Source organism: Schistocerca americana, chromosome 8, assembly GCF_021461395.2.
Source record: "Schistocerca americana isolate TAMUIC-IGC-003095 chromosome 8, iqSchAmer2.1, whole genome shotgun sequence".
Taxonomy (NCBI): domain Eukaryota; kingdom Metazoa; phylum Arthropoda; class Insecta; order Orthoptera; family Acrididae; genus Schistocerca; species Schistocerca americana.
Genome location: NC_060126.1, coordinates 287,036,136 through 287,061,428, shown reverse-complemented (window position 1 = coordinate 287,061,428; position 25,293 = coordinate 287,036,136). Strand labels below are relative to the sequence as shown.

The 25,293-nt window shown below is 38.6% G+C and overlaps 1 protein-coding gene across 1 annotated transcript in view; it reads left to right on the top strand.

Moving 5' to 3' along the window:
* The window catches only part of LOC124545475 (carboxypeptidase D-like), a 256,584-nt gene that overhangs the window by 152,867 nt on the left and 78,424 nt on the right, over positions 1-25,293 (top strand). The window contains exons 14-19 of the mRNA XM_047124408.1: positions 4,538-4,719; positions 11,099-11,177; positions 11,445-11,546; positions 18,010-18,118; positions 23,927-24,072; positions 24,159-24,337. Of these exons, the coding sequence (XP_046980364.1) occupies positions 4,538-4,719; positions 11,099-11,177; positions 11,445-11,546; positions 18,010-18,118; positions 23,927-24,072; positions 24,159-24,337 (797 nt within the window). The remainder of the gene's footprint in view (positions 1-4,537; positions 4,720-11,098; positions 11,178-11,444; positions 11,547-18,009; positions 18,119-23,926; positions 24,073-24,158; positions 24,338-25,293) is intronic.

The window sequence follows — 25,293 nt, the reverse complement described above, 5'->3', positions numbered from 1 at the left end:
AGCTTTGTACAAAAACGAATCTCCTGTGCCTTGTCTTTCCAGTCTCCCACCACCTCCCAAGTCCCTCAGTCCAGCCACAGTGGAGCATTCCCCTCCTAACTTAGTACCATCCAGGACTGGAGCAACTGAATTACATTCTCCGGCAGGGTTTCGATTACCTCTTGTCGTGCCCTGATATGAGAAATGTCCTGCCCACTATCCTTCCTACCACTCCTACAGCAGTATTCTGCTGTCCATCAAACCTAAACAGTGTACTCATCCATCCTTACACAACCCCTGCTCCCAATCCCTTACCTCATGACTCATTCACCTGCAATAGACCTAGATGTAAGACCTGTCCCATATATCCCCCTACCACCACCTACTCCAGTCTGGTCACTAACATCACCTTTCCCCTCAAAGGCAGGGGTACCTGTGAAATCAGTCATGTGATTTACAAGCTAAGCTGAAACCACTGTGCTGCATTCTATGTAGGCATGACAACCGACAAGCTGTCTGTCCACATGAATGACCCCCAACAAACTGTGGCCAAAAAACGAGTGGAACACGGTGTTGCTGAACATGCTGCCAACATGATATCCCTCATCACAGTGACTGCTTCACAGCCTGTGCCATATGGATCCCTCCCACCAACACCAGCTTTTCTGAATTGCGCAGGTGGGAACATTCCCTGCAATACATCCTACATTCCCGTAACCCTCCTGGCCTCGATCTTCATTAGTCACTGTCCTCACCCATCCAGCCCCCTCCCTGTTCCCATTCCAGCACTACACAGCCATCATTTCACTGCCACACCCAGTCTTTTAATTTCTTTTAATTCCTCTCCTTTCCACCATTTGCATCCCCCCCCCCCCCCCCCCCCCCGTTCCCACCCACCCCACCTTCTCTCCTGCCTTCCGTATAAACTGCAGCATACACTGTCCGCCACCCCCACCATACTACCCGTCCCTCTCCCCACCCCAGCCTCATCCTTACCCCCACTCAGTCGCCACTCCCATCATGCACTGGTGCTGCTGCTTGTGCTTGCAGTGTGGTTTTAGTCGTCTGAAACTGCAGATGTGTGTGCAATTTGCGTTTTTGTGTGTGTGTGTGTGTGTGTGTGTGTGTGTGTGTGTGTTGCTGACAAAGGCCTTAATGGCCGAAAGCTATAATTGTGTAAATCTTTTTGTTGTGTCTGTCGCGACTCTGCATCTCTGCTATATGGAGAATAGCAACTTTCCTTCTCTAATATTGTTACATTCCATTCTGGATTTTACATAAGAAAAAATTAGGTATGACAAAAAAACGTGTTAACCAAGATGACCATTTTCATGATGCACAAAGGTTACTTGCATAAAATTACATTGCTAAAAAACAATAGTCAGAATTTTGAGCAGCTATGCTCAAGTCAAAAGTAAAACTAAACATTGTACCCAGCTGAGAACATCATCAGACTGATTGGCCGAATGGCTTACATTGCTGCCAAGAAAGCAATACAAGTTGTGCTGCCTATCAGGCGCAGACAGTAACATGTGCCTATTTGAAACATTATAAGAGAAATAATTGAAAAAAAGATGACAGTTAATTATAAAAAGCAAAATATAAAGAGAGCTTAATGTCATTTTGAAATTACCCAGTATTTAAGCAGATTAAATATAATAGAGCCATCTGCAAGGCTTTACAGAAATTAGTATTACGTAAAGGGCAGAATGACAGAGAAGAAATTTTACAACCAGCTGTGCAATCCATAAAATATATGCATGAAGGCAACTTTAGCAGCTAATATCTATGAGATTAGAAGGAAATAATGTTTTGAAACCAGAAGCAGGAAAAATTTAGTAAAAAATAGAGGAATCAAAATTCTGTGAGCAGTGGATTGAAAGCAATGAAAAAGTTTTTGTTGGTTGGTTGCAACTGTCCATTGAGAATGACTCCATCATTCATAGAAATATGCTTGAAAATCTCCAGCTCTTCAATTACATCGAGTCTATGACCTTTCCTTTCTCTATGTAAAATGGAAATTTCTGAAACGTGTTTCGGTTTGTGTCCAGAAATTAGCAGGAGATCAGCAAAAGTGGAACTGTGTACATTAGTGCCTTTTTTTCCCAACAAATGTTCTATGTACCTGACACTAAAAGACCTTCCAGTTTGTCCTATGTAATAAATGGGACATGTACCACAAGCAATTTTATACACTTCTGAATTATGTATCGGAGCAACTGTGGACTTGAGATTGGGGATGAGATTTTTTTTTTAAAGTTATTGTTCATGGGATAGGCAACTTTGAATCTATGTTTTTTAATCAGAAGACAATGAATTTTATACAAAATAGGGCCTACAAATGGAATTGAGAAAACATTTTTACACTCATTCCGGTCACGAATAGCACTGCTGCCTACAGTAGTCACTTTAGCATCAGTTTTAACTTTGATGATCTTGTCAACTAATGTGGGATCATAACCATTATTAACTGCAATAGTTTGTCATCTGACAAGCTTAACTAAGAGATGAACATAATAAAAACTATTCCAGTTAAAAACGGCTATGATCCCACGTTAGTTGACAAGTTCTTCAAAGTTCAAACTTTAGGCAGCAGTGCTACTCCTGACAGTAATGAGTATAAAAATGTTTTCTCAGTTCCATTTTAGGGCCTATTTTGTATAAAAATGGTCTTCTCCTGATTAAAAAGTATGGATTCAAAGTTGCATTTTCCATGAACAATAACTTGCAAAAAAAAGTCTCATCCACAATCTCAAGACTACAGTTGCTCCAATACACAATTCAGGAGTGTATAAAATCACTTGTGATATACGTCCTGTTTATTATATAGGACAAACTGGAAGGTCTTTTAGTGTCAGGTACAAAGAACATTTGTTGAAAAAACAGATAATAATGTACACAGTTCCACTTTTTCTAATCTCCTGCTAATTTCCGGACACAAACCGAAATGCGTTGAAGAAATTTCCATTTTCATAGAGAAAGGAAAGGTCATAGACTTGATGTACTCAAAGAGCTGGAGATTTTCAAGCATATTTCTAAGAATGATGGTGTCATCCTCAGTGAACAGTTGCAACAATGTAAAAAATATTTTTCAGTGGTTTCAATCAACTGCTCACAAAATTTTGATTCCTCTATTTTTTACTATATTTTTCCTGCTTCTGGTTTCAAATCATTATTTTCTTCTAATCTATATCTAAAAAGAAAGATGATGAAACTTACCAAACAAAAGCGCTGGCAGGTCGATAGACACACAAACAAACACAAACATACACACAAAATTCTAGCTTTCGCAACCAATGGTTGCCTCGTCAGGAAAGAGGGAAGGAGAAGGAAAGACAAAAGGATATGGGTTTTAAGGGAGAGGGTAAGGAGTCATTCCAATCCCGGGAGCGGAAAGACTTACCTTAGGGCGAAAAAAGGACAGGTATACACTCGCACACACACACATATCCATCCACACATACACAGACACAAGCAGACATTTGTAAAGGCAAATCATATCAATAACTCTTTGCCTTTACAAATGTCTGCTTGTGTCTGTGTATGTGTGGATGGATATGTGTGTGTGTGCGAGTGTATACCTGTCCTTTTTTCCCCCTAAGGTAAGTCTTTCCGCTCCCGGGATTGGAATGACTCCTTACCCTCTCCCTTAAAACCCATATCCTTTTGTCTTTCCTTCTCCTTCCCTCTTTCCTGACGAGGCAACCATTGGTTGCGAAAGCTAGAATTTTGTGTGTATGTTTGTGTTTGTTTGTGTGTCTATCGACCTGCCAGCGCTTTTGTTTGGTAAGTTTCATCATCTTTCTTTTTAGATATATTTTTCCCACGTGGAATGTTTCCCTCTATTATATTCATATCATTACTTTTCTTCTAATCTCCTAGATATGTGCTGCTAAAGTTGCCTTCATGCAAATATTTTCTGCATTGTACAGATTTTTGTAAAATTTCTTCTATGTCATTCTGTCCTTTACATAATTGTAATTTCTGTAAAGCTTAACAGATGGCTCTGTTATAATTAATCTACTTTGACTAGTGAGTAATTTCAAAATGACATTAAGCTCTCTTTATATTTTGTTTTTTAAAATTAACTGTCTTTCTTTAAAATTATTTTTGTTATAATGTTCCAAATAAGCACATGTTACTGTCCACACCCAATAGGCAGCGCAATTTGGATTGTTTTCATGGCAGCAGTGTAAGCCACTGGGCCGATGGCAAAAGCTACAATGTTGTGTTTTACTTTTGAGTTGAGCATAGCTGCTCAAAATTCTGACTATTGCTTTTTAGCAATGTAATTTTACGTAAGTAAGTATTGTGCATCATGTAAATTGTCATCTTGGTTACTGTGTTTTTTGTCATGCCTGATTTTCAATGTATTACTTTATAGGATTTAGCAACTGTTCACTCTGATGACGACACCCTTAGTAGGAGTCGAAACCTAGGTCAGTGTACCTAACATTTATGTGAAACCGGTTGGCTGTTTAATCTTATATTGAAAAAAAAAAAAAAGAAAAAAAATGCTTTCTGAAAACATTTTTTCACATTTGCCTCTCCTTTTCAGGTAGTTGTTATTGTGCCTGGTGCCAATCCACAGATGTATGATGGTAGTGTCTGTAATCCACCAGCTGGTCCTCTCGACTCTGGAGAAGCTATAAATCCCGCAGTACGGTCATTGTTGGGCGTACTTAATACTGAGCAGCCGGATGCAGTGCTTGCTGTTGGTGGTGGAAGTCTCCGCTTCAGGTATTATTTGATGATAGTGTAGATTTAATGTGTGTTATTAAAATATTTACTATTAAAATTAGGGATCTTCTATTATTCACCTATAGCAGACTGGTGTATGGTGCATAGAGACACACAACAGAAAACTGTGTTCATGAACTTTCGAGCTCTGGTTCTTTTTCTAGTAGGAAATATAAACATTCACACACACAATCAATCAGGCACCAAACGCATACCACCACCACCACCACCACCACCACAACCACAGTGACTCACTCTCTCTCTCTCTCTCTCTATCTCTCTCTCTCCCCTTCTCTCTCTCTCTCTCTCTCTCTCTCTCTCTCTCTCTCTCTCTCTCCCTCCCTCCCCCTCCCCCTCTCTCCCTCCCCCCTTCCCCCCTCCCTTTCTGCCCCTCCGTGTGTCCGTCTCCGTCTCCGTCTCTGTCCACTGCCTGATGCAGTCAGAAATCATTTCATCTTGCTGTGCAGCCGTCAAGTCATCTGTCTCTTCCACTCATGCCTCGGACTCGCACTACTGCACTAGCCCTACCAGACATGTATCAGCCTGAACAACTGCTCTCAATAATTGATAATCAATAATCAACAGTGTGCCTTTGAGTGTCTTATGTGGTTGGAGTGTGAATGTGTGTAATTTCCTTAGAAAAAGAGTGGGAGTTAGAAAACGAGTGGACACTGTTTTCTGTTAAGTGTCTAAGTGCCACACATCAGTCTGCAATAGGTGGGTGGTTGCCTTTACTGTATTTTTTGTATTTTTCCTTCCAAGAATTTCCATCATCGTGAAAAGTAATTGTAAGCTGTGATGTATTGGTGCTGACTCCCATGCCATGATCTCACAATTTTGGAAATTTTACTTGATTCACATACAAGGGATACATTAGTTGTGTGATTAGTCCACTGAATATTCTCACACTCTGGTATACAGAAGATTTGTGGCACAACAATGCTAGCCTCTGTCTATGTAACAGACAGCATGTCTATAAAATTGTTTACTCAGCTTGCAGTGCCTGTTCAAAGAGAATATGCACTGTAGCTGGTGAGTTCTGAATCTAGAAATTCAATGAAAACCTGTTAAATACAGTGTATGTTCTAGCTGTCTGTAATCATCATCAAAATCTTATTAGACAATTTAGCAAAATAGTCCATGCTATCTTGTACATTACATGACATTCGGCTAATTTTGTGATAGTTCAGGGCTGCACAAAATGTTCCATGTTTTGTCAGAAAGAACCAGGCACTCCATTCTTTTGTTAGTTCTCAAAAGCCACATAGGTAGTCTCCATGATGTGTAATGATCGTACTGATGTGTCCTGTAACTTCCAACTTTAGTATTGTATTTGTGCGAGATGAGTTCTTCAGTGTCATGGTGAGTGAGAAGTTGGGAATGCATGAGCACAGTGTACTTTATATATTGACTGATGCCATCTATAAGGCAATACTGTAGTTGCTACTGTGGTGTGGCCCATGCCTCACAGGCAATGTGTGACTTCCTTTCAGCAGAATACTGACTTGGTGCAACTGCGGCTGGTAGTGTCAGTATCCTTGCTGATTGACTAGTATATCAGCCCAGGCAACACAAGGCCAGGTGGCTGGTGCACACTGCTTGCAACCCTATCATTGGCACTCTGAGTTTAACCCATGACCCTTGGAGACTGTCTGGGGTGTCAGGCGATGGCAGCCACTGAGCAGTCTTCCCAAGATGGATCCTGTTTGAAACCCAGAATAGTGAGGTCTGGCTGTCAGCCTGTAGACTTATGGCTCCTTACTACTAGGTGACACTGCTTCAGGAGGGCTGGGTGTGATCCAGGTGTACATTCAACCGATTACTGGGCAGGAGATTGCATTAATCAAATGCAGGATGCTGAATGATTTTGCTGCTTGAGTCTCTACAATCCCTCTAGCCATGAGTGTTATCACAAGAGGCAGGCTCCTGTCATGTACTCATCTGTGAAATACCACATTGTGCTGTACCATGGAGCATTACGGCTGGCCACAATTGGCAGAATGCAACATTCCTGTTTCTAGGATCTTGACCAACAGTTTGCACCAGCACTATTGCAGTGCCTAGTTGGAGAATTGTGGCTCACAAAGCTGCCATCATTTATGACTGCCCGTGCATTGAGATTTAATTGGTACTGCTGCTTAAGAGCTGTAATGTTACAGGGCTCTGCATGTTGCAAAGGTTCATTGTGATATCCCTGTTTACTGAAATGAATTATACAGTGTGTGGCATGGTGTAAACAAAATTTCCTCTAGCCAGGAAGCTATAGATACCATGGCATATATTAAACCTCATTCATTCCTTATCATTCATACAAAGCTGTTCTAGTTCAGTGCTGGCAGCCAGGCACACATGGGCAAAAGTGGGCAGGAGTGGACAAACAGCTCATGTGTGGGCAGTCAGGCATCAGGCCACAGCCTACACGACTGAGTGTCTCAGCTGAGCAGCTAGAGGCAGGGATGGGCAAATGGCTTGTGAGCAAGATGGAACAAAGAGTGTATGTGGTTCAACATGACTGCCTGGAAATAGACTGTACTGCTCGCAGCTGGTCATGGGTGAGTTGCTGCACCTGTGCCCCACACGAGGTGGATTTGGGACAGTCTGTTTTAAAGGCCTATCTCCCAAAGTTTGTACCCATTATTCACAATCATATTTATAGCATCCGTATTACAGCACAGTTTTCGGGGTGTGTACGTGGACGAGGAAAAAAAATTCCAGGATTTTCCGGTTTAAAATAAATTTTTTCCTGGGCGAAAACACAATTTTTCCCTGTTATGTGACATATTTCCCCCCGGAACTGCAAAACTTATCAATCCTTTGAATGGTTATGGTTTTATACACAGCTGTTGAATTTCCTGGCACTTTAGAAAATGAAACTCGAAACTCGGGGGGGGGGGGGGGGGGGGGGGGGCGGCGGCACATTTTGGACACAAAACAACCATGTTATTTTCCGAAGCATTGAAATCGTGATTTTGGTGCATCATAGCTCATGTCACGTGATCCCGCCAGCTGACGACAGCGGATATTCAGAGCATAGGACATGTGATGTAGTCAGCCAATAGCAATATCACTGTTAAGTAGTGCGAACACACAAACAGGAAAAGTTAATGGTTTGAATTAATATACATGGTGTTGTTACACAAAAAGCAAAGATTTTACATAGGTCTCTAAGGTTAAATAGCTGTAAGAGAAGCTAAGCTTTTGCATACAATGTTGATCTTTTTTGCGTGTTACACTTTAAGACACATTACACAAATGTGCCATAAAATTTTTAAGGACATAAATGTCTGATCTTCTGGGCTTGAAATTCTTCTAAATGGCTCATCCTCAAAGAGTTGATTTTTAAATGAGAGTCAGATGCTCTGTGATTTAAGAACTCAATGTACATTCTCACACATACTTGTGTAAAAGGAAATTTTCTTTGAAAGTAATGCTTTTCAAACTGCCATTCACAATATTTTCCTGCGACCTGTCTGAAATGGTTCATTTCAGGAGTTGCCAGAGAGCACCACATAACAGGCGCCACCGTGCTTGTGCAGCTACAGTGACTTAGGAAGCCTGTGTATTTGTACACGTAAAACATTAAAAGATCTTCTATTATGTCATAAAAGAAACAAGACATCAGAGGTTACTCCGAGAGCATCAGAATTTCATGAACCATGCTAAAATGCCCACATTTAAAGTGTATACTTAAAGTGCACATTCATATGTCCAGATTCCCAGTGAAGTACGCCTCGACCTGATATTAAGCTTTTCAGTGTGGTTTTCAGGATTCATGTTTGATTCTTTTTTATGGCGTAATGCCATATGTGCTAGAAGATGAAATGCAGTGAACAGTTGAAACTAGATAATAGTTTCAAATACATTGACTGCCTCAGACAAAAATAACTTCATTGTTCTGCAAGTGGAATTGAAATGTGTATATTTTGTAACAGATGCCATCAAACTATATTCAGGACAGTGGAAATTAAAATGTCCTGTGGTGCCTCTCTTGCTCTCAATCACCTGGGTTGACATTCTGCCCCTCGCAATTAATACTAGATGGGATTATTTGTAATCGTGAGAACAAGAACTCTTCAGAAAACTTACGCTCTTTAATGCCTATTAGCTAATAACATGTTATTTGTGTGACATAAAATTAAATATAGGATACATAAAACCAGTAGAGATAAGAGACAAGCAAGACAGCACACATGTCTTCAATCCTTAGCTCCTGGCATTTTTTTCTCTCTAATCTTGCTACAGCTTTATGTGGTGTACTTTCCTTTCTGTGAAACATTTTGCTACATGAAAAATCTAAATGTTGCTGTCTAATACTGAAATAGTTGTTAATACAAATAGCACCTAGGACTGCTGTGGTTTCTTGATTCGATTACATCTATTTTGTCACTGTCTGCCAGTTAAAACAAAGTAGGCCTTTCTAATATTGCAGCAATTGTAACACACCCCAAATAAATGAGACTGTTTTGGCACAAATGGTCATTTGTATAACACAACAGAATATAATTCACAAAGTACCAATATCAAATGTCTATTAGGCCTACTACAAGCAAAAAGCTTTATGTTATGAAATAGTTTCACATTTCATTGATAAGCTCCTGTTTCTCAAGCATGAGATCGAAAAGTTATAGTACGAAATTTTTATATAAAATTGGAATTGTCATATTCTTCTATAATTTGTGTAATGTCCCCATTTCTTCTCCTTCCTTGTTCTGACAAACAATCTTGTCATCACTAATTCTGTAAATTTTTGTGCCATTGTCAAAACTTATTTGCCGGTTAACTTCATTAACCCTGGTAATCACTAATTCTGTAAATATTTCTGCCATTGTCAAAACTTATTTGAGGGTTAACTTCACTAACTCTGCCAGAATCACCAGTTTAGTTATCCTGCAATTATTCTCCGGTTCAGTGTTGTTACATGTTCATACAATGCATTTTCCACACTACGTCCAGAATAGAACTGAAGCGGCTGCTAGCTGGGGACTGTACAACTAACTGACCCTTACTAGTATAGTGGTCTGGCCAAACATTTTCTGTCAAAATTTCATTTTCTTGGATACACTGTAATATTTCTTAGTTGTTATTCCTGTTAGTCATTTATTTCCACTCTAGTAATCTGACTCTATGGAGTTCGCTAGTAATTATAACAACACTGATCATTCGAAAACCCAATCAACCACATAATCAGACAACAATTGGCATTCATCCATTCAGCTTTACTCCACTCAGCTCGTGCAGCCAGTCCAATTTTTGTATGCAGAAAAACTCATTTCGAGATGCGACGAGGATTCACTCGACAGAGGCATCACATACACTATGCACGCATTCGGAAATCAACTTAGAATGTGTTCAAAAACCAACAGGGATGTGTTTCAAAATCATATGATAGACCAACATGCGCTGGATGCTAGACACTTTGTGACTAAGGTTCTTTCCCCTCAAGTATATGAATTTGGTGCCCCCCCCCCCCCCCCCCCCCCCCCTCCTAGATCGAGGCTTGGTGCACCTGCGTGAATCTGGCAGCTCTGACATGCAAGTAATATCTATCTGCTTGCTGCAACTGCTTACACAGCCAACGCCACATTTCTGTAACCAGAAGCAGGAGAAAGTACTACTCATATGTGACTCAACTTCGCGTGTGCATGAGCCCGCTTGTAACTGCTCAAACGAATCTAATGTAAACAGTTGTGACGTGATGCTCATCAGAGGCAATTTGTTGTTATGAAGCATTCCATAGTCTTCCTAAAGCCTTTGACACATCTTGCTGTTGGCAGACACTTGTATGAGCACTGTGTTTTGTTGTTATATACAGCACATTTCCTTTACAATTTGGGTTTTATTTTAGTTTTTTCTCTAGTTCACATTTTATTGCTGCAGTATTATCCTGCAATAGCAGGATACAGTAATATCCTTTGTTAGAGTTTTGGTTCTTACCTGTCAAAATTACAAAAATTTAACTGAAAACTAAAACAATGAAAAAATCCCGGAATTCTAAAACATCACTGGGTTTTTCCCAGTTTTCCCCCAGGTGAAAAAATTCCCGGGTTTTTCCCGAATCTGCCAGTTGTCCCGGGTCGTATACACTCTGGTTTTTTAAATGTTCATTTGATGGGCTGTGATTAGAGTACCACTTTTGCTGTGCTGTCATGTTTTATTGCTTTTCTGACATTGATGTAATACCTTATTCGTATTGAGTACCACTTAAGAAGAGTTCCTTTAACTTCAGTGGAGAATTAATGTATATTTGTAACTTAAATTAAAATCAAGAAACATATTATTTTGCAGCCAAGACAAACTTTCAATCATTTATGGCCTACAGTTTAAAGCTGCAACCAAAGCATGTCTCAAACATTCATAGTTGTCTTCTCTGTCTGTGCAGTGTACCAAATGCTGAACTGGATACTGTGAATGAAGCAGTGATTAAGATGTTGTCCGATAGTTATTCGGAACACATGCCGGTTAGTATTTCAATCACTTGTTTGTATCATCAGTCTGTACAGCAATAGCCCTTGTTATTATCTGCAGAATTTTAGAGTATTCTGTGTGAACCTTTTCCTTTGTTTATTTTATTTAGTGTTTATTTCCCAAAGGCACTTCCTTTGAAAGGACCAGATAAGAGCTGACAAAGAGACTACAGACTGTGTTAAAATTGTTCATAGAAAAAACATACAGAATGTTGTATTGCTCCAGTTTGCATCATTTATATGCTTCCAAAATATTTTCAGGCAATTAAAGACTGTCCTGCCACAGCTGTTGGTAATGAGAGATGGATGAATGCAGAAAACCAGATCCTTGCCACAGTTTACCAAGACTTCTCTGTTCCAATGGTAATGATTGTTAGACAGCTCTTTCTTTTCTCTTTTATCAATGGAATTAAGAGTATCTTACTATTTAAATTAATTTACATTCTTTTTAGGATAAATTATTAGTTTATTTAGTGAACTTAGTGATGTGTCTGTTGTTTTCTTTTCTTTTTAGTCACTTATTTTTTTGTTTTATTTCACCACCAGTAGAAAATTCATTGTCCATCATGTATGTGCTACAAAAAATAAGGGTCACTTAATACAAATCTATTCACACTGTGCATGAAATTGAGTATTTAGCATGCAGATTCAGAGTCATATTAATACATACCACATTATTGTGTTCACATTTTTACACCTCTGCTCCTTTTTTTGTTGTTGATATGCTGTAGTAAGAACAAACACAATTTATGGAATGTAGTACTTTATAGAGATACATGTAAAATATAATGAAGTTCAGGCTGTACATGGCACAGAACACATTGACAGGACAACAGTAATACAGGTTACAGAATAGGCCAAGCACTCATTTGCAATTGCTTAAATAATACTGTTTCTTTGGTGGATCATCTGAGCATGCCAGGGACCTGACCCAGCTGGCCTCTATAAGCGGGCCTATGAACAGTATGGATGTGCAATCTCTGACATTGTGCATGTTGTGAGTGAAAGTACATCAAGACATGGTCAGAAACTTTGGGTTGCACTCCATAATCAGTGTACTAGCCATCTTCAAGTGATTTACATATGAACTAAATGTGCTTACTAAGATGAATTTACATCAAATAACAGTTTGTGTAATAGTCCAAGTTGGTTCTAGAATGACAGCAACAATGAGCAAGAAAATGCAGCCCTTGGAGGGAGAAATGTAATCTTTATGGTAGATTAAACTGAGTTCACGGACAGGACTTTAATCCCTTTGTTTCTGGTGATCTCTCACTAGAGCAATCACGAATACCTCACAACTCATCAGAAAGCCTTAAACTGAGTTCACGGACAGGACTTTAATCCCTTTGTTTCTGGTGATCTCTCACTAGGGCAATCACGAATACCTCACAACTCAACAGAAAGCCTTAAGGCCCCCCAACTTTTCTGTTCTGTAATCAACCAATTTTCTCTGTCCATGCTAGAGGTGCCACTAAAGCAAAGCTAAATCAGTGAAGACTGGAATGAGGCTTGTCACCGATTCTTATTTGAATGTCTTAGAGTGTGTATGTCTGGCAGACATAATATGCATAACAATAGACTTTCAGGTGAACAATGACATCATTTCAATGTAATTTAGGAGAAAGTTTATATCATTAAGAAGAAGGTTATTGTGTAAAGGTTCCACAGTTCATAAGTATTTGAAGAAAGTCATATTTCAGAACTGCCAAGTGCTGCTGATAATAAGGAAATATATTAACTACTGGCTTCAGTAATCGGATTAACTTACAGTACTATGAATTATTTACAGTAGCCTGCATGGCAACATTCTTACTGTGGGATTAATTAAAATAAAAGGCATCCTGTCTCACTGTCCCCTGTAGTAAAATACATTAAACAGTAATAATAAAATATACTGACAAGAGTTAATCAGCCTATGTGTACTGTCATAATCAGATTCCATCTCTCTGTGTGAAGTGTACTCTATGTACTGACAACTGTACATGAGATTTATGTTCAAAGCACATGAGTTGACCACACATAGCATCTACACTGTATCAAAGTGCCTAAAAGTGCTTACGCTATCCATACAAATGTAAAACAAGGAGCTTACAAATTAAAAGGCAGCTGCAGCATTCAAAATGTAATTTATACAAACATGTTATTGGTGAAAATATATGCAAGATGTGATCAAAAAGTAACGGGAATTTTTAATTTTCAAAATTTTTTATTTTATTGGTGTATGTTTGCATTTTCAGCTGCTTTGATTCAGCTGTTTTCAATATTTAGTTTATTGTTGATAGTCAAAAAGTTAATACATGTTTCATTTGTCAAATTTTTATTTTCAAAAAAGATGGATCAAAGAATTTGCATTAAATTTTGCTTAAAAAATGGAATAAAGTGCATCACCGCATTCTAAATGTTGACTATGATGAATCTGCTCTGAGTAGCCAAGAGTTTACAAGTGGTATAAATGTTTCAAAGAGGGTCAAGAAGACGATTAAGATGACAATTGTCCTAGATGCCCTAGAACATCGATTACTGATGACTGTGTGGAAGAAGTAAAGAAATTCATTCTGGAAAATCACTGAATCACCACCAGAGAGGTTGCCGAAGATGTCGGTATATCCCTTGTCTCATGACAATTAATTTTTTTTTTTTTTTTTTGAAAAGAAGTTTTGGGTCTGAAACATGTAGCAGCAAAGTTTGTTGCAAAATAGCTGAATTTCAATCAAAAACAATGTCATGTAGATACTGTTCAGGAACTGCTAAATTGATCCAGAACTTCTAAACATGGTTATAACAGGTGACAAGACATGGGTATGTGGGTATGATGTCAAAAACCAAGATTCAGTAGTCCCAATGAAAACTGCCTTAAGAACTAAGATGAAAGGAAATTTCAACAAGTTTGATCACATGTAGAGGTTGTCCTCACTGTTTCTTCAGTTAAAGTGGGAAAGTACATCATGAGTTTCTGTCTTATGGTTGTATGGTCAATAAGGAATCCAACTGGAAGTTGTGCACCGTTTGCATGAAGCAATCCAAAGACAATGACAAGAACTCTAGCAAAAACCTCTATTGGAAACTGCATCATGATACTGCTCCTGCTCACATCTCTATGCTTGTTTGTGATATTTTGGCAAAAAACAAAACCGTTGTCGCCTCAGCTACCTTATTTGCTGAATATGGACACTGTTACTTCTTTCTGTTCCTGAGGCTGAAGAGAACTATGAAAGGGCATTGTTTTGCCACCATTGATGACATAAACACAGAATTGCTGAAGGAGCCAAAAATTATAACGAAAAGTTAGTGCTAGAAGTGCTTCGAAGATGGGGAAAAGTGCTGGTGTAAGTGTATTAGATCTGAGAGGGATCACTTTAATAGGGATGAAGTTGATGTTCATGAGTAAATAAAGACTCTTTAAGAAAAGTAAAATTTCCCATTACTTTTTGATCACACCTTTTATGTATTATGCAAACTGATGATGGATGAAATTTATCTTGGTATAAATAAACTTTTTTTTTTAAAGGATGATTTGTTTTTGTGAGACATAATCTGGGCTTCAATCCATATTTTTTCAAGTGATATACATTATCTATGTCAGTGCCACACTTGTAATGTGAGGTATCAGAAATTGAATTCATTGGAAATTCTTGACAGAGATAAGATTAAAAGTAGCCAAATGTCTAGAAAAAAATTAATAATTGTGAAAGCTGAGATTGAATGTAGAGTCAGGTTATTATGTTTTTATAGTCACTGAGCACTGTGATAGAATGCAAGATATTACTGTTTCAATTATTACTATAATTTGGGTGCCTGACACTGATATCACATTTCCTGATCAGCTATAAAATATTTTAATTGTGTCCTACATGGGCCAGTAACTTTACGATATGAAATTACTTCTTCACCTGTAGTCATTCATTTTTGTTGGAAGATGGTAATTTGCTTAGATGATATCCATTAATATCATTTGAAATTTGTGATCTCTGAACATAAAATGAAATTGCTTGTGTGGTTCCACAATACAATTCCTCCTCCTCCTCCTCTTCTTCTTCTTCTTCCATTACAGGCCAGCTAAGTTCCGTATTCAAGCCACATCTAGCTGTATGCTTTCTCTAATATTCCTGCACCTGTTCACTTTTTCCTTCCCTTTCTTCTTCTATCCATTTTATTCCCTGTGTATTTGGAACTGTTTTGGAAACCTTCCCTACTATTAATTTTGTTTCTAAATTTTGTTCTGCCTTGAATTTCTTGTGTGTGTGTGTGTGTGTGTGTGTGTGTGTGTGTGTGCTCGCGCGCGCCAATTTCTTCCAAGTTTTTATGCACTTTCCTAAGTCTGTTGGGTTTGCTTTTTAATTTTTCAAAATACTTTACAATCTTTTTTTGTCAGTCATCTAGAATCCATTTTTTTTAGTCTTCTTCCCTTCTTTAAGTCTTGTTTTTGAATTTTGTCACTATAAAGTTTTCTGCATAAGTGTATGCTTCTGTATTCCTGTGTCATTTACATGTTCCCACTGTTGTTCTGTTTCCCAGTATCTTCCTCACAGTCAGTCTTTCCCTTTAACTGATTTCTTAATTTTCCTTCAATTGACCCAGAAATTAGTGCTTCTGATGCATGTGTGCATTCTAGCAATATTATTGTGTAGTAAGAATGAATTTTTTACACAATGGCTTTTTATTGTAAACTGAGGTGACAAGACTCATGTGGTAGTGATCTGTACATGTACAGATGGCAGTAGTATTGTCTGCACAAGGTATAAAAGGGCAGTGCATTAGTGGAGCCATCATTCATACTCCAGTGACTCATGAGAAAAGGTTTCTGGTGTGATGTATGCCCACGCGATAAGAATTAACAGACTTTGAACACAGAATGATAGTTGAAGCTAGATGCGTGGAACACTTCATTTTAGAAATCATTAGGGAATTCAATATTTTGAGATCCACAGTGTCAATGGTGTGCCGAGGATACCAAATTTCAGGCATTACCTCTCCCCACAGACTGCATAGAGCTGTCAGTGCTAAATGTCAAGTAACACTGCATGAAATAATCACAGAAATCAATGTGGAACATATGGTGAATGTATGCATTTGGATGATGTGGTGAAATTTGGTGTTAATGGGCTATGGCAACAGACGACTGACGCGAGTACATTTGCCAACAGCATATCACCTGCAGTACCTCTCCTGGGCTCTGGTCCTAGATGACTGGAAAACTTCTGGTCCTAGATGACTGGAAAACTGTGCCCTGGTCAGATGAGCCCTGATTTCAGTGATGATGATGATGATGGTAAGGTTTCAAGTATGGTGCAGACCCCACAAACACATGATGATGGGAAGGTTTCAAGTATGGTGCGGACCCCACAAACACATGGACCCAAGTTGTCAACAAGGCACTGTGTGAACTATTGGTGACTCCATAATGATGTGGACTGTATTTACATGGAATAGATTGGGTAGCCATTTGCAGCTATTGATGGACTTCATTTTCATAAACAACAATGGAATTTTTATGGGTGACAATGTCGCTGTAGTGGCGTTAAGGAACTTGTGGAGCGGCGGCCGAACCACCTCGCGAAGGGTCTCCCAGCCACCAATGCCATACGCTCATCATCACGACGAGTACTATCGCAGCATGTGTAAATTATCAACTGTGAAAATTACAAAAGTATCTAATTTTGTATATGAAGTTCTCCTGTACGCCTTGCAATCCTTTTCTGGAAATTTATTTCGAATCCCAAATTATCTTTGCCTTTCCTGGCGGACAACTCTTCGTGACTGGTTTGATGAACATTGTGGACCTTTTGAGCAAATGATTTTGCCGCCCGGAACGCCCAACGTTAATCCCATCACACATTTATGGGACATAATCGTGAGGTCAGTTTGTGCATGACATACTGCACTGGAAACACTTTCACAATTATAGATGGCTGTAGAGGCAGTGTGGCCCAATATTTCTGCAGGGGACTTACTACAACTTGTTGAGTCCATGCCATGAGAAGTTGCTTTGCTGCACCATGCTGGACAAAAAGAGGTCTGACATGATATTAGACTTTTGTTCCTCAGTGTAAACTTCTTTTGTTTAGTGAAATGATAAGTCCTCCTTTCATTAATCTTGTACTAATGGCTTTTTCACCTCCATGAGGCTGGATCACTTTTCCTGGATTCTGTTCTATTTATATGATTCACTCAAACTTTTATAGGGAAATTCAGAGCTCACCCATCTCCATAATTAGTAAATTAACTACTTTCAGCCTTCTCCTTATTCTTTCATGGTGCTGCATTTTTCACAAACACAGCAGGTTGTACTTTTCTTCCACCTGTTTAACATTTTTGTAAGTCACTATATCCACTTCTTCTGGCTTGCCAGTTTCATTTACAAGTATTACATGTTTTGGCTGTCTCACTTGTAAATGGATCTCTGCTCCATTGGAAATCATGCTTAGCTTGCCAGAGCCAGTAACACCTGACCTTTTGCTATTGTTACTGTCTTACCTTCTGAAAAATCACAAGATAAACAAAAAATTAAACTAGATCAATAAGCCATACTCTTATTTTTGCTTATCAGGTGGAAACTTCATCTATAAAGTGAGGGACGGTTTTTTTCTGGAGTTCATCCACATTTCTTTTCTCCTTGATTGTGTCCATATGTCATAGTTTTCACTTAAAAAAAAATAATTGTTGCAAAGGCTAGTTTATTTTTTGTATGTTTTCCCTTGTTTCTATTGTGAAGAGAGAATGATTCATATGTGATTTATTTTTCTTTGTACCAAAATTAAATAAATACTGTATCACATTTTAGTTGTTTTCCCTCTATTTTATTTTATTTTATTTTTATTTTTAGGTAGTGTCACATATAACATGCTGTCAGAATCCCCAGCTGTCTCAACTTACTCCACTTTGGATGCAGAATTTACGTCCACTAATGCGCTTCATTTCTGCAACACAACAAGGTTATCACCTTATATTTTAGTTAAATATTTAATTTATTTACAAAATCACAAAATAGGCGATAGTCATGCCTCATAAAATGAAGAAATTAAAATATTTGAGTATTCTGTTATTACTAATTGTCATTTAGTGTGCAAACCTAATCATTTTGTTTACAGCTGACACGAGTGGCACTAATGTTTACTTGTCATCCAAAGATATATTTTGCAGGTTGTTTCCATTATGTTTTATCATGTGAAATGTACCACCCAAAGTTTCTGATACAGGGTGTTTCTGGAGAAAAAGTAAATATTTGAGGAGATGGTTCTGATCACAGCTATTATAGCCTTATGAGAAGAGGAAACAATGGTACATAGAACTGGAGCACACAGCAGAGTTATTGATAGAATATTGATTATTCCTCCTATTAATGGCTTCCAGCTCTCTATGCAGTAGTGTATGTGTGATATTGAGGCTGCTTGTCACTACAGAGTCCACAGTGAGGACTAGGCTCTTCTGTTCACATTTAGTATGTAGGTTTCACTTTTCAGTGATACACAAGAATCAAGAACTGATTTGCCATTGATCATATGAGATGAAATGTGCCTCATCTTTAGTTGTACTAAAGATTTCTGACTGTCTATACGGTAAACAGATACAAAAGAGTTAATATAAAAGCAATTTATAAATACCATAAATATTAAGACAATGAATATAGTGTTCAGTACATATTACAGGTACTAACGTAGTGACACAGTTAACATACTAAACTACCAAAAATGAAATATAATGGCAGTATATGAAATGGATAGATTGCTACTCACCATATAGTGGAGAAACTGTCGTAGACAGGCACAACAAAAAGACTGCTAAACAAGTAAGCTTTTATCCAGAAGGCCTTCCTGTGAATTAGACATCACACACACACAGGCATGAAAACACAATTAACATATGTGACCACTGACTCTGGCTGCCGGGTTCAGATGGAGAGCAACAGCACATGATGGGAACAGCAGTCTGGGTGGTGGGGGGTAAGGAGTAGCATGGGGCAGGGAGGGGTAGCAAGGTAGGAGTGGGGAACAGTTCTTTGGAACATAGAGGGATAAGGTGAGGAGGAAAGCTTTGTGCAGTTAGGTGGTTAGACAGAGGGTGGTGTTGGGGGTGATGAAAAGAAGAGACATAAGTAGACTACGGGTTTGTTGGTAGAATAGAAGGCTGTGTGGTGCTGGAGTGGGAACAGGGAAGGGGATAAGTGGTTGAAGGACAGTGACTAATGATGGTTGAGACCAGGAGGGTTACAGCAATGTAGGATATATTGCAGGGAGAGTTTCCACCTGCTCAGTTCAGAAAAGCTGATGTTGGTAGGAAAGATCCAGATGGCACAGGCTGTGAAGCAGTCATTGAAATGAAGAACATTGTGTTGGGCAGCATGCTCAGACCTGGGTGGTCCAGCTGTTTCTTGGCCACAGTTTATCGGTGGTCACCCCTGGGGAGAGACAGCTTATTGGTTGTCATGCCCATGTATAACACAGCACAGTGTTTGCAGCTTAGCTTGTAGATTACGTGACTGGTTTCACGGGTAGCCCTGCTTTTGATGGGATAGGTGATGCTTGTGACTGGACTGGAGTAGGTGGATGAAGTATACTCATATTTAAATAGCAAATACAGTGATTAAATACAATTAATAAATTAATATAAATGATGCACAACAACATTCTTTAGATAGTGACTACAGCTATTATCTTACATTTTAATAACCGTTGTACATTTGTCAATTGATAGGCCTACATAAACAGAGTAAATGGTGAGTGTAGTTGCTTTTACAAAGTGATCTCACCACTAGTCAGATCATAAAGCTCTTTCATGCAGCAAAGTGAGTTGTCCAATAACAACTGTACAGTCTTTCTTTAAGGATTTTTGATGATGTGATCTGAGCACTTTGTGATAGTTTATGGAGGATTTTTAAAGAATTCACTTTGTGTGTGTTGCCAGTTTTTGTTAGTCTGTACCATGATAGGTCATAATCTGTCTTCATTCTTGTGGTGTTGTCATGAATTTCTTCCCCGACAACACCTATAATCCCACTGCTTTTTACAAATAGTACACAACATGCAGGTACAGATTTACAACTGTCAGTAGTCTGAGCCTGGTAAAGAGGTGGTAACAGTGATATCTGGGACCAGTTTTACACATTATGCATAATGCTCTTTCATGTGTTTTCAAAAGTTTGGTAATATAAGAGGTGTGTCACCAAATGAGAAGGCCATAAGTAATATGTGATTGGAAGCATCAAAAGTGCATTACCCTAAGGAAGTCCATACTTATCATGTCTCTAAGTTTCCAAGGGAGCTAGAGACTCCTGAAATCTTTTTGCACACCTGGCTTATGTGTTCTCCCAGTTAAGTTTGGAATCAATATGCGTTCCTGACAGTTTTACAGATTTTTTTCTATGGCTTTGGGCAACCGTAAAAGAAGCTGTTGTGTTTTCTCTGAATTACAGAGTAATTTATTTGATCAGAAACAGTGGACGGCAAATTGGTGTGGTCCTTGTGTACTGTTATCCAAAAATGAGATATTCTGATGTGAGGTGAGCGGAGTTATGTCATCAGCACAGCATATGACAGTATGATTTATGTAATGAGGCAGGTTGTAGATAGTGACGATGAAGAAGAAGGGTCTATGAACTGAGCGCTGTGGAACACCAGTACTAACTACTGCCAGAGAGGAGTATTAATTTTTAAATATGGCAATCTGTCTTCTATTGTGAATATACAAATCTATTACTGTTGTTCTGGATTGCATACACCATAAAAACCACAAAATTCTAGTTTTGCTATGAGAATGTCAAAAGGAATGCAGATAAGTTCTTTGCTTGGATTGCATAAGACAAGTGACACTATATTACAGTTTTTGCAAGGTTTTAATGTCTGGTCGACCATTTCCAAAATGGCTTGTTGTAATCCAACCAAACTGACTGTTACTCAAAGGATTATATGTTTCAAGACAGCTACTCAAGTAGATATACATAAGTATCTCAAATACCTTAGAAAATTTTGATGCAACTGAGACTGGATGATAATTTTGAGGTAGATATTTATAACTATTTTTAAACACTGTGTAACTTTGGAAATTTTGACAGTAGTATGAAAAAGGTAGATTGGTTCCTGCCATGTAGAGGAGACATTGAGTTGCAGACAGGCACAACAACACGACTGCCATACATTTAAGCTTTCGCTCATGTGCTTAATTTGAGGGATTCTCTTGAGCTATAATACGCCAAGTTGCCTTGCATTTGCTCAGTGTGCCATCTGTGTACCTTTCATAGACAACCTTTTCTTCCCGTACAAGCTTAAGAGTTAGTTTTTATTATCAGTGAGCAGGTAAATCATAATTCTATATATTTTCTAAAGTAAGAGTATGATTCGGGTATCTTCCTGCCCAATTAATGAGGTTGCTAGAGCTTCTTTATTTGTAAAAGTGCTTGGTATTTTGTATAATTGAACCCCTTTGAATATTAGTGATAGCTGTTTTCATGTGGAATCAACATACATGGTTGCTATATGCCAATTACAGAACAGTATAAGTAAAGTTAGTGGCATCTATCAACAAAATGCCACTTACGTTTATCATTTGTGTTCGTAGCAGTATTGTACCAGCTGTTGGTGAAAATCATAAAAGAGATGATGCTGACACAATTTAAAGCCACATAAAACGTCAAAACTTTTTACATAAATTGGAGTTGTAGAGATAATCAATAACTGACTTGTTGAAAGAACCACAAAAATGTCTAACGCAACTCCCTACAGGTTAAACTTGGATGGCTGAGGGGGGATTTAGGACCTGCTTCTTCTGAGTGTAAGTTCTGTGCCTTATCCGATGTGTGACTTTTTTTGGTAATCAGTGATGAATTTTGCTTTCCTGGTCCAAGAGGTTTTCTTTAACGTACCTTTTAAGCAGTACAACAACACTAGACCCTTTGAAACGATTGTAAAGTCCCGAGATTGTTGTATGGAAATATATTATCATTTTAATTGTATGAAAGAAAAATTCAGTTGAGAATACTAATTAAAGAATTATTAGCCAACTCTCACCTTCAGGAGATAAAATGTGTAGTGCTGTGACAGACACAAACACAATTCTTAGCTTATGGAACTAATAATTCTTTTGTTGAAGAGGAGAGAGGGATATGTTGGGAAAGTTAAAAAGGAAGGGAGGGTCATCCAGACACCACGAATCTACATACATGGGACATTCCATTTCATAAATCATTAATGAATTCAATATTCCAAGATCCTCAGTGTCAAGAGGTGCCAAGAATACAAAATTTCAGGCATTACCTCTTACTGTGGACAACACAGTGACTGATGGTCTTCACATATTGATTGAGAGTTGCAGCCTTTATGTACAGTTGCCAGTGCTAACAGATAAGCAACACTGCAGGAAATAACTGCAGGAATCAGTGTGGGATGTATAATGAATGTATTCATTAGAACAGCACAGTGAAATTTGGCATTAATGGGCAGACAACTGAAAACCTTGACCTGGTCAGATGAGTCCCAATTTCTCTTGGTAAGAGCTGATGGTGAGGTTCGAGTGTATCACAGACCCCACAAAGATATGGAACCAACTTGTCAGCAAGGCACTGTGCCAGCTGGTGGTGGCTCCATAATTTTGTGGGCTGTGTTTACATGGAATGAACTGGGTCCAATTGACAGTAAATAGTTATTTTCAGCTTCTTGGAGACCATTTACAGCAGAAAGAATGGAATTTTTATGGATGACAGTGTGCCATGTCTGTGGGTCACATTTCTTTGTGATTGGTTTGCAAAACATTCTGGACAGTTCAAGTGAATGATTTGGCCACCCAGATCACCCGACGTGAATCCCATTGAACATTTATGAGATATATTTGAGAGGTCAGTTTGTGCACAATATCCTGTACTAGCAACACTTCCACAGTTATGGATGGCTAGAGAGGCAGTGTGGCTTCCAGTCCATGCTATCTGCTGCACTCGCCATGCAAAAGGAGATCCAACATGATATTAGAAGTTATTCCAAGGCCCATGACCCAACACTTGTGTCTGGCAAAGTTGAGGTGAGGGACCAATTGCGGGCGACATTGCATCAAAGGATCACTGCAATCTGTTGCTCATGTGTAAGGCTCTTAAGAGAGCACTGATAAAGCTACCTTTCTTAGTTGGTGTCTTGTTCAAGGGGCAGACTGATTTTCATCTTCAAGGGATATAAAATTTGTTGGAAAAAGCAAGCTATTTCAATGGAAGGAAAGAATTCTAAAATACAGATTGAAGTAACTCAGGACACTGATTTGTATTTGCAGTTGTGAAGAATTGTCTCCCAGAAAGTATCCAGTTGTAACTATGGATGAAAGGACTTGAATATATTCATTCAGACATGAACATAAAAAAAACACAGTCTTAACTCTCCCGGTGCTTACCCGTAGTCAGTAGAAGAGAAACAGCATGAGAAATGTTGAGTGCGCCATAAGCATTTCCCAACTAGGGCGCAATGAACAGTGGAGAATGTTGCATGCAATGCACAGCTACTGCAGTCAAATGGTTAAAGGTGTTACTTCTAAGATTCAATGTGGCTTATCTCTCAGAAATTATTCATGCTGGATTTGGGTATTAATGTGAAGGTTAACAGTTAGTGTTCATGCAAAGCCACTCGTGTACTTCAGTAGCTGCGCAGACTTGCTGCAAATATTGCATTCTGCTGTGACTGAGTTTGGTACTTAAGTTTTTTTGACTGGGTGGGATTTATTACTGTCAAAATATAAGTTAAGGTTGTCTCTAAATTAACTACCCTTTACAGGTATTCGAGGTCGTGTTGTTGACCCAGATGGTCATCCTATCCGTACAGCAGTAGTTACAATCACAGGATCTCCAAGAACTGTTTCTGTTACAAAGAATAATGCTTTATTTAGATTCATTCTTCCATCAGGAACATACACTTTGAATGTAAGTACAATTTTTAGCACATAGTACCGTCGTGATTGTTTGTACAAATCAGTTTTATTGTATGGCCTACTTAACATTTGTTTCAGGTGTCAGCCAATGGATATTATCACATTTCAAGGAATTTTACAGTGTACACTGAACAGCTTACTGAGCTTAAAGTTGAACTTCAGCCAATTCCTGGAGCTTCATACCATGGCTATAAAAGACTTCAGAAATTGATGCTTCATTTGAATTCAGAAAATGCTGATATTTCAAAGCTGTACTCGTAAGTTAATGAAGATAATTGACTTTCTTGGTAATAGTATATAATACTAATAAACATTGCGTTTCATTGGGTTAGAGTGGTAAATCTTCCACAAGAAACTTCTTGTATTGTTGAATCCAGGAGGCACTGTATGAACCTGTTATAGAGTCAGTCATTATTAATGTAAGAGGGTAACCCCAAAATTAAGTTCTCCTATTTTTTTTATAAGTACATAGACCTGTTTATTTCTACTATGGTTTACATCAGTTTACAGCTTGAACATTTAGCTGCTTTTCGACACAATCATCATTTCTGTCGATGCATTTTTGTAGACCCAGTGGCAGGTTTTGATGCCCATGTCATACCAGCTTCCTGCCGTGCTGTTCAGAAAGTTATTAAACTCTTCTTTCACCTCGTCGTCGGAGCTGAATCGCTGGGACCACAATTAACACTGACAAGTACTTTGAGACTCTGAAGAAACTCAAACGGGCAATTCAGAACCGGAGAACAGGAATGTTAAGCAAGGGCATACACATTATCCATGACAACGCTCGCCCACACATCGCCAAAGCCTTGCTCTCCTACAACAGTTTCAGTGGAACATGATCACCTACCCATTCAGCTCTGACGATGAGGTGAAAGAAGAGGTTCATAACTTTCTGAACAGCATGGCGACGAGCTGGTATGACATGGGCATACAAAGACTGCCACAGCGTCTACAAAAATGCATCAACAGAAATGGTGGTTATGTTGAAAAATAGCTAAATGTTCAAGCTGTAAACTGATGTAAACCATTGTAGAAATAAACAGGTCTACGTACTTATAAAAAAATAGGAGACCTCACTTTTGGGATTACCCTCGTAGCATGTTGTATCTTGAAGTTTCAGCCTGTACGGGGTTTAAAGTTCCTGCAATGATGTATGTGTGACAACATGTGTTGAAGAGAACTAGATGAATTATAAACATGACAGTCAGCC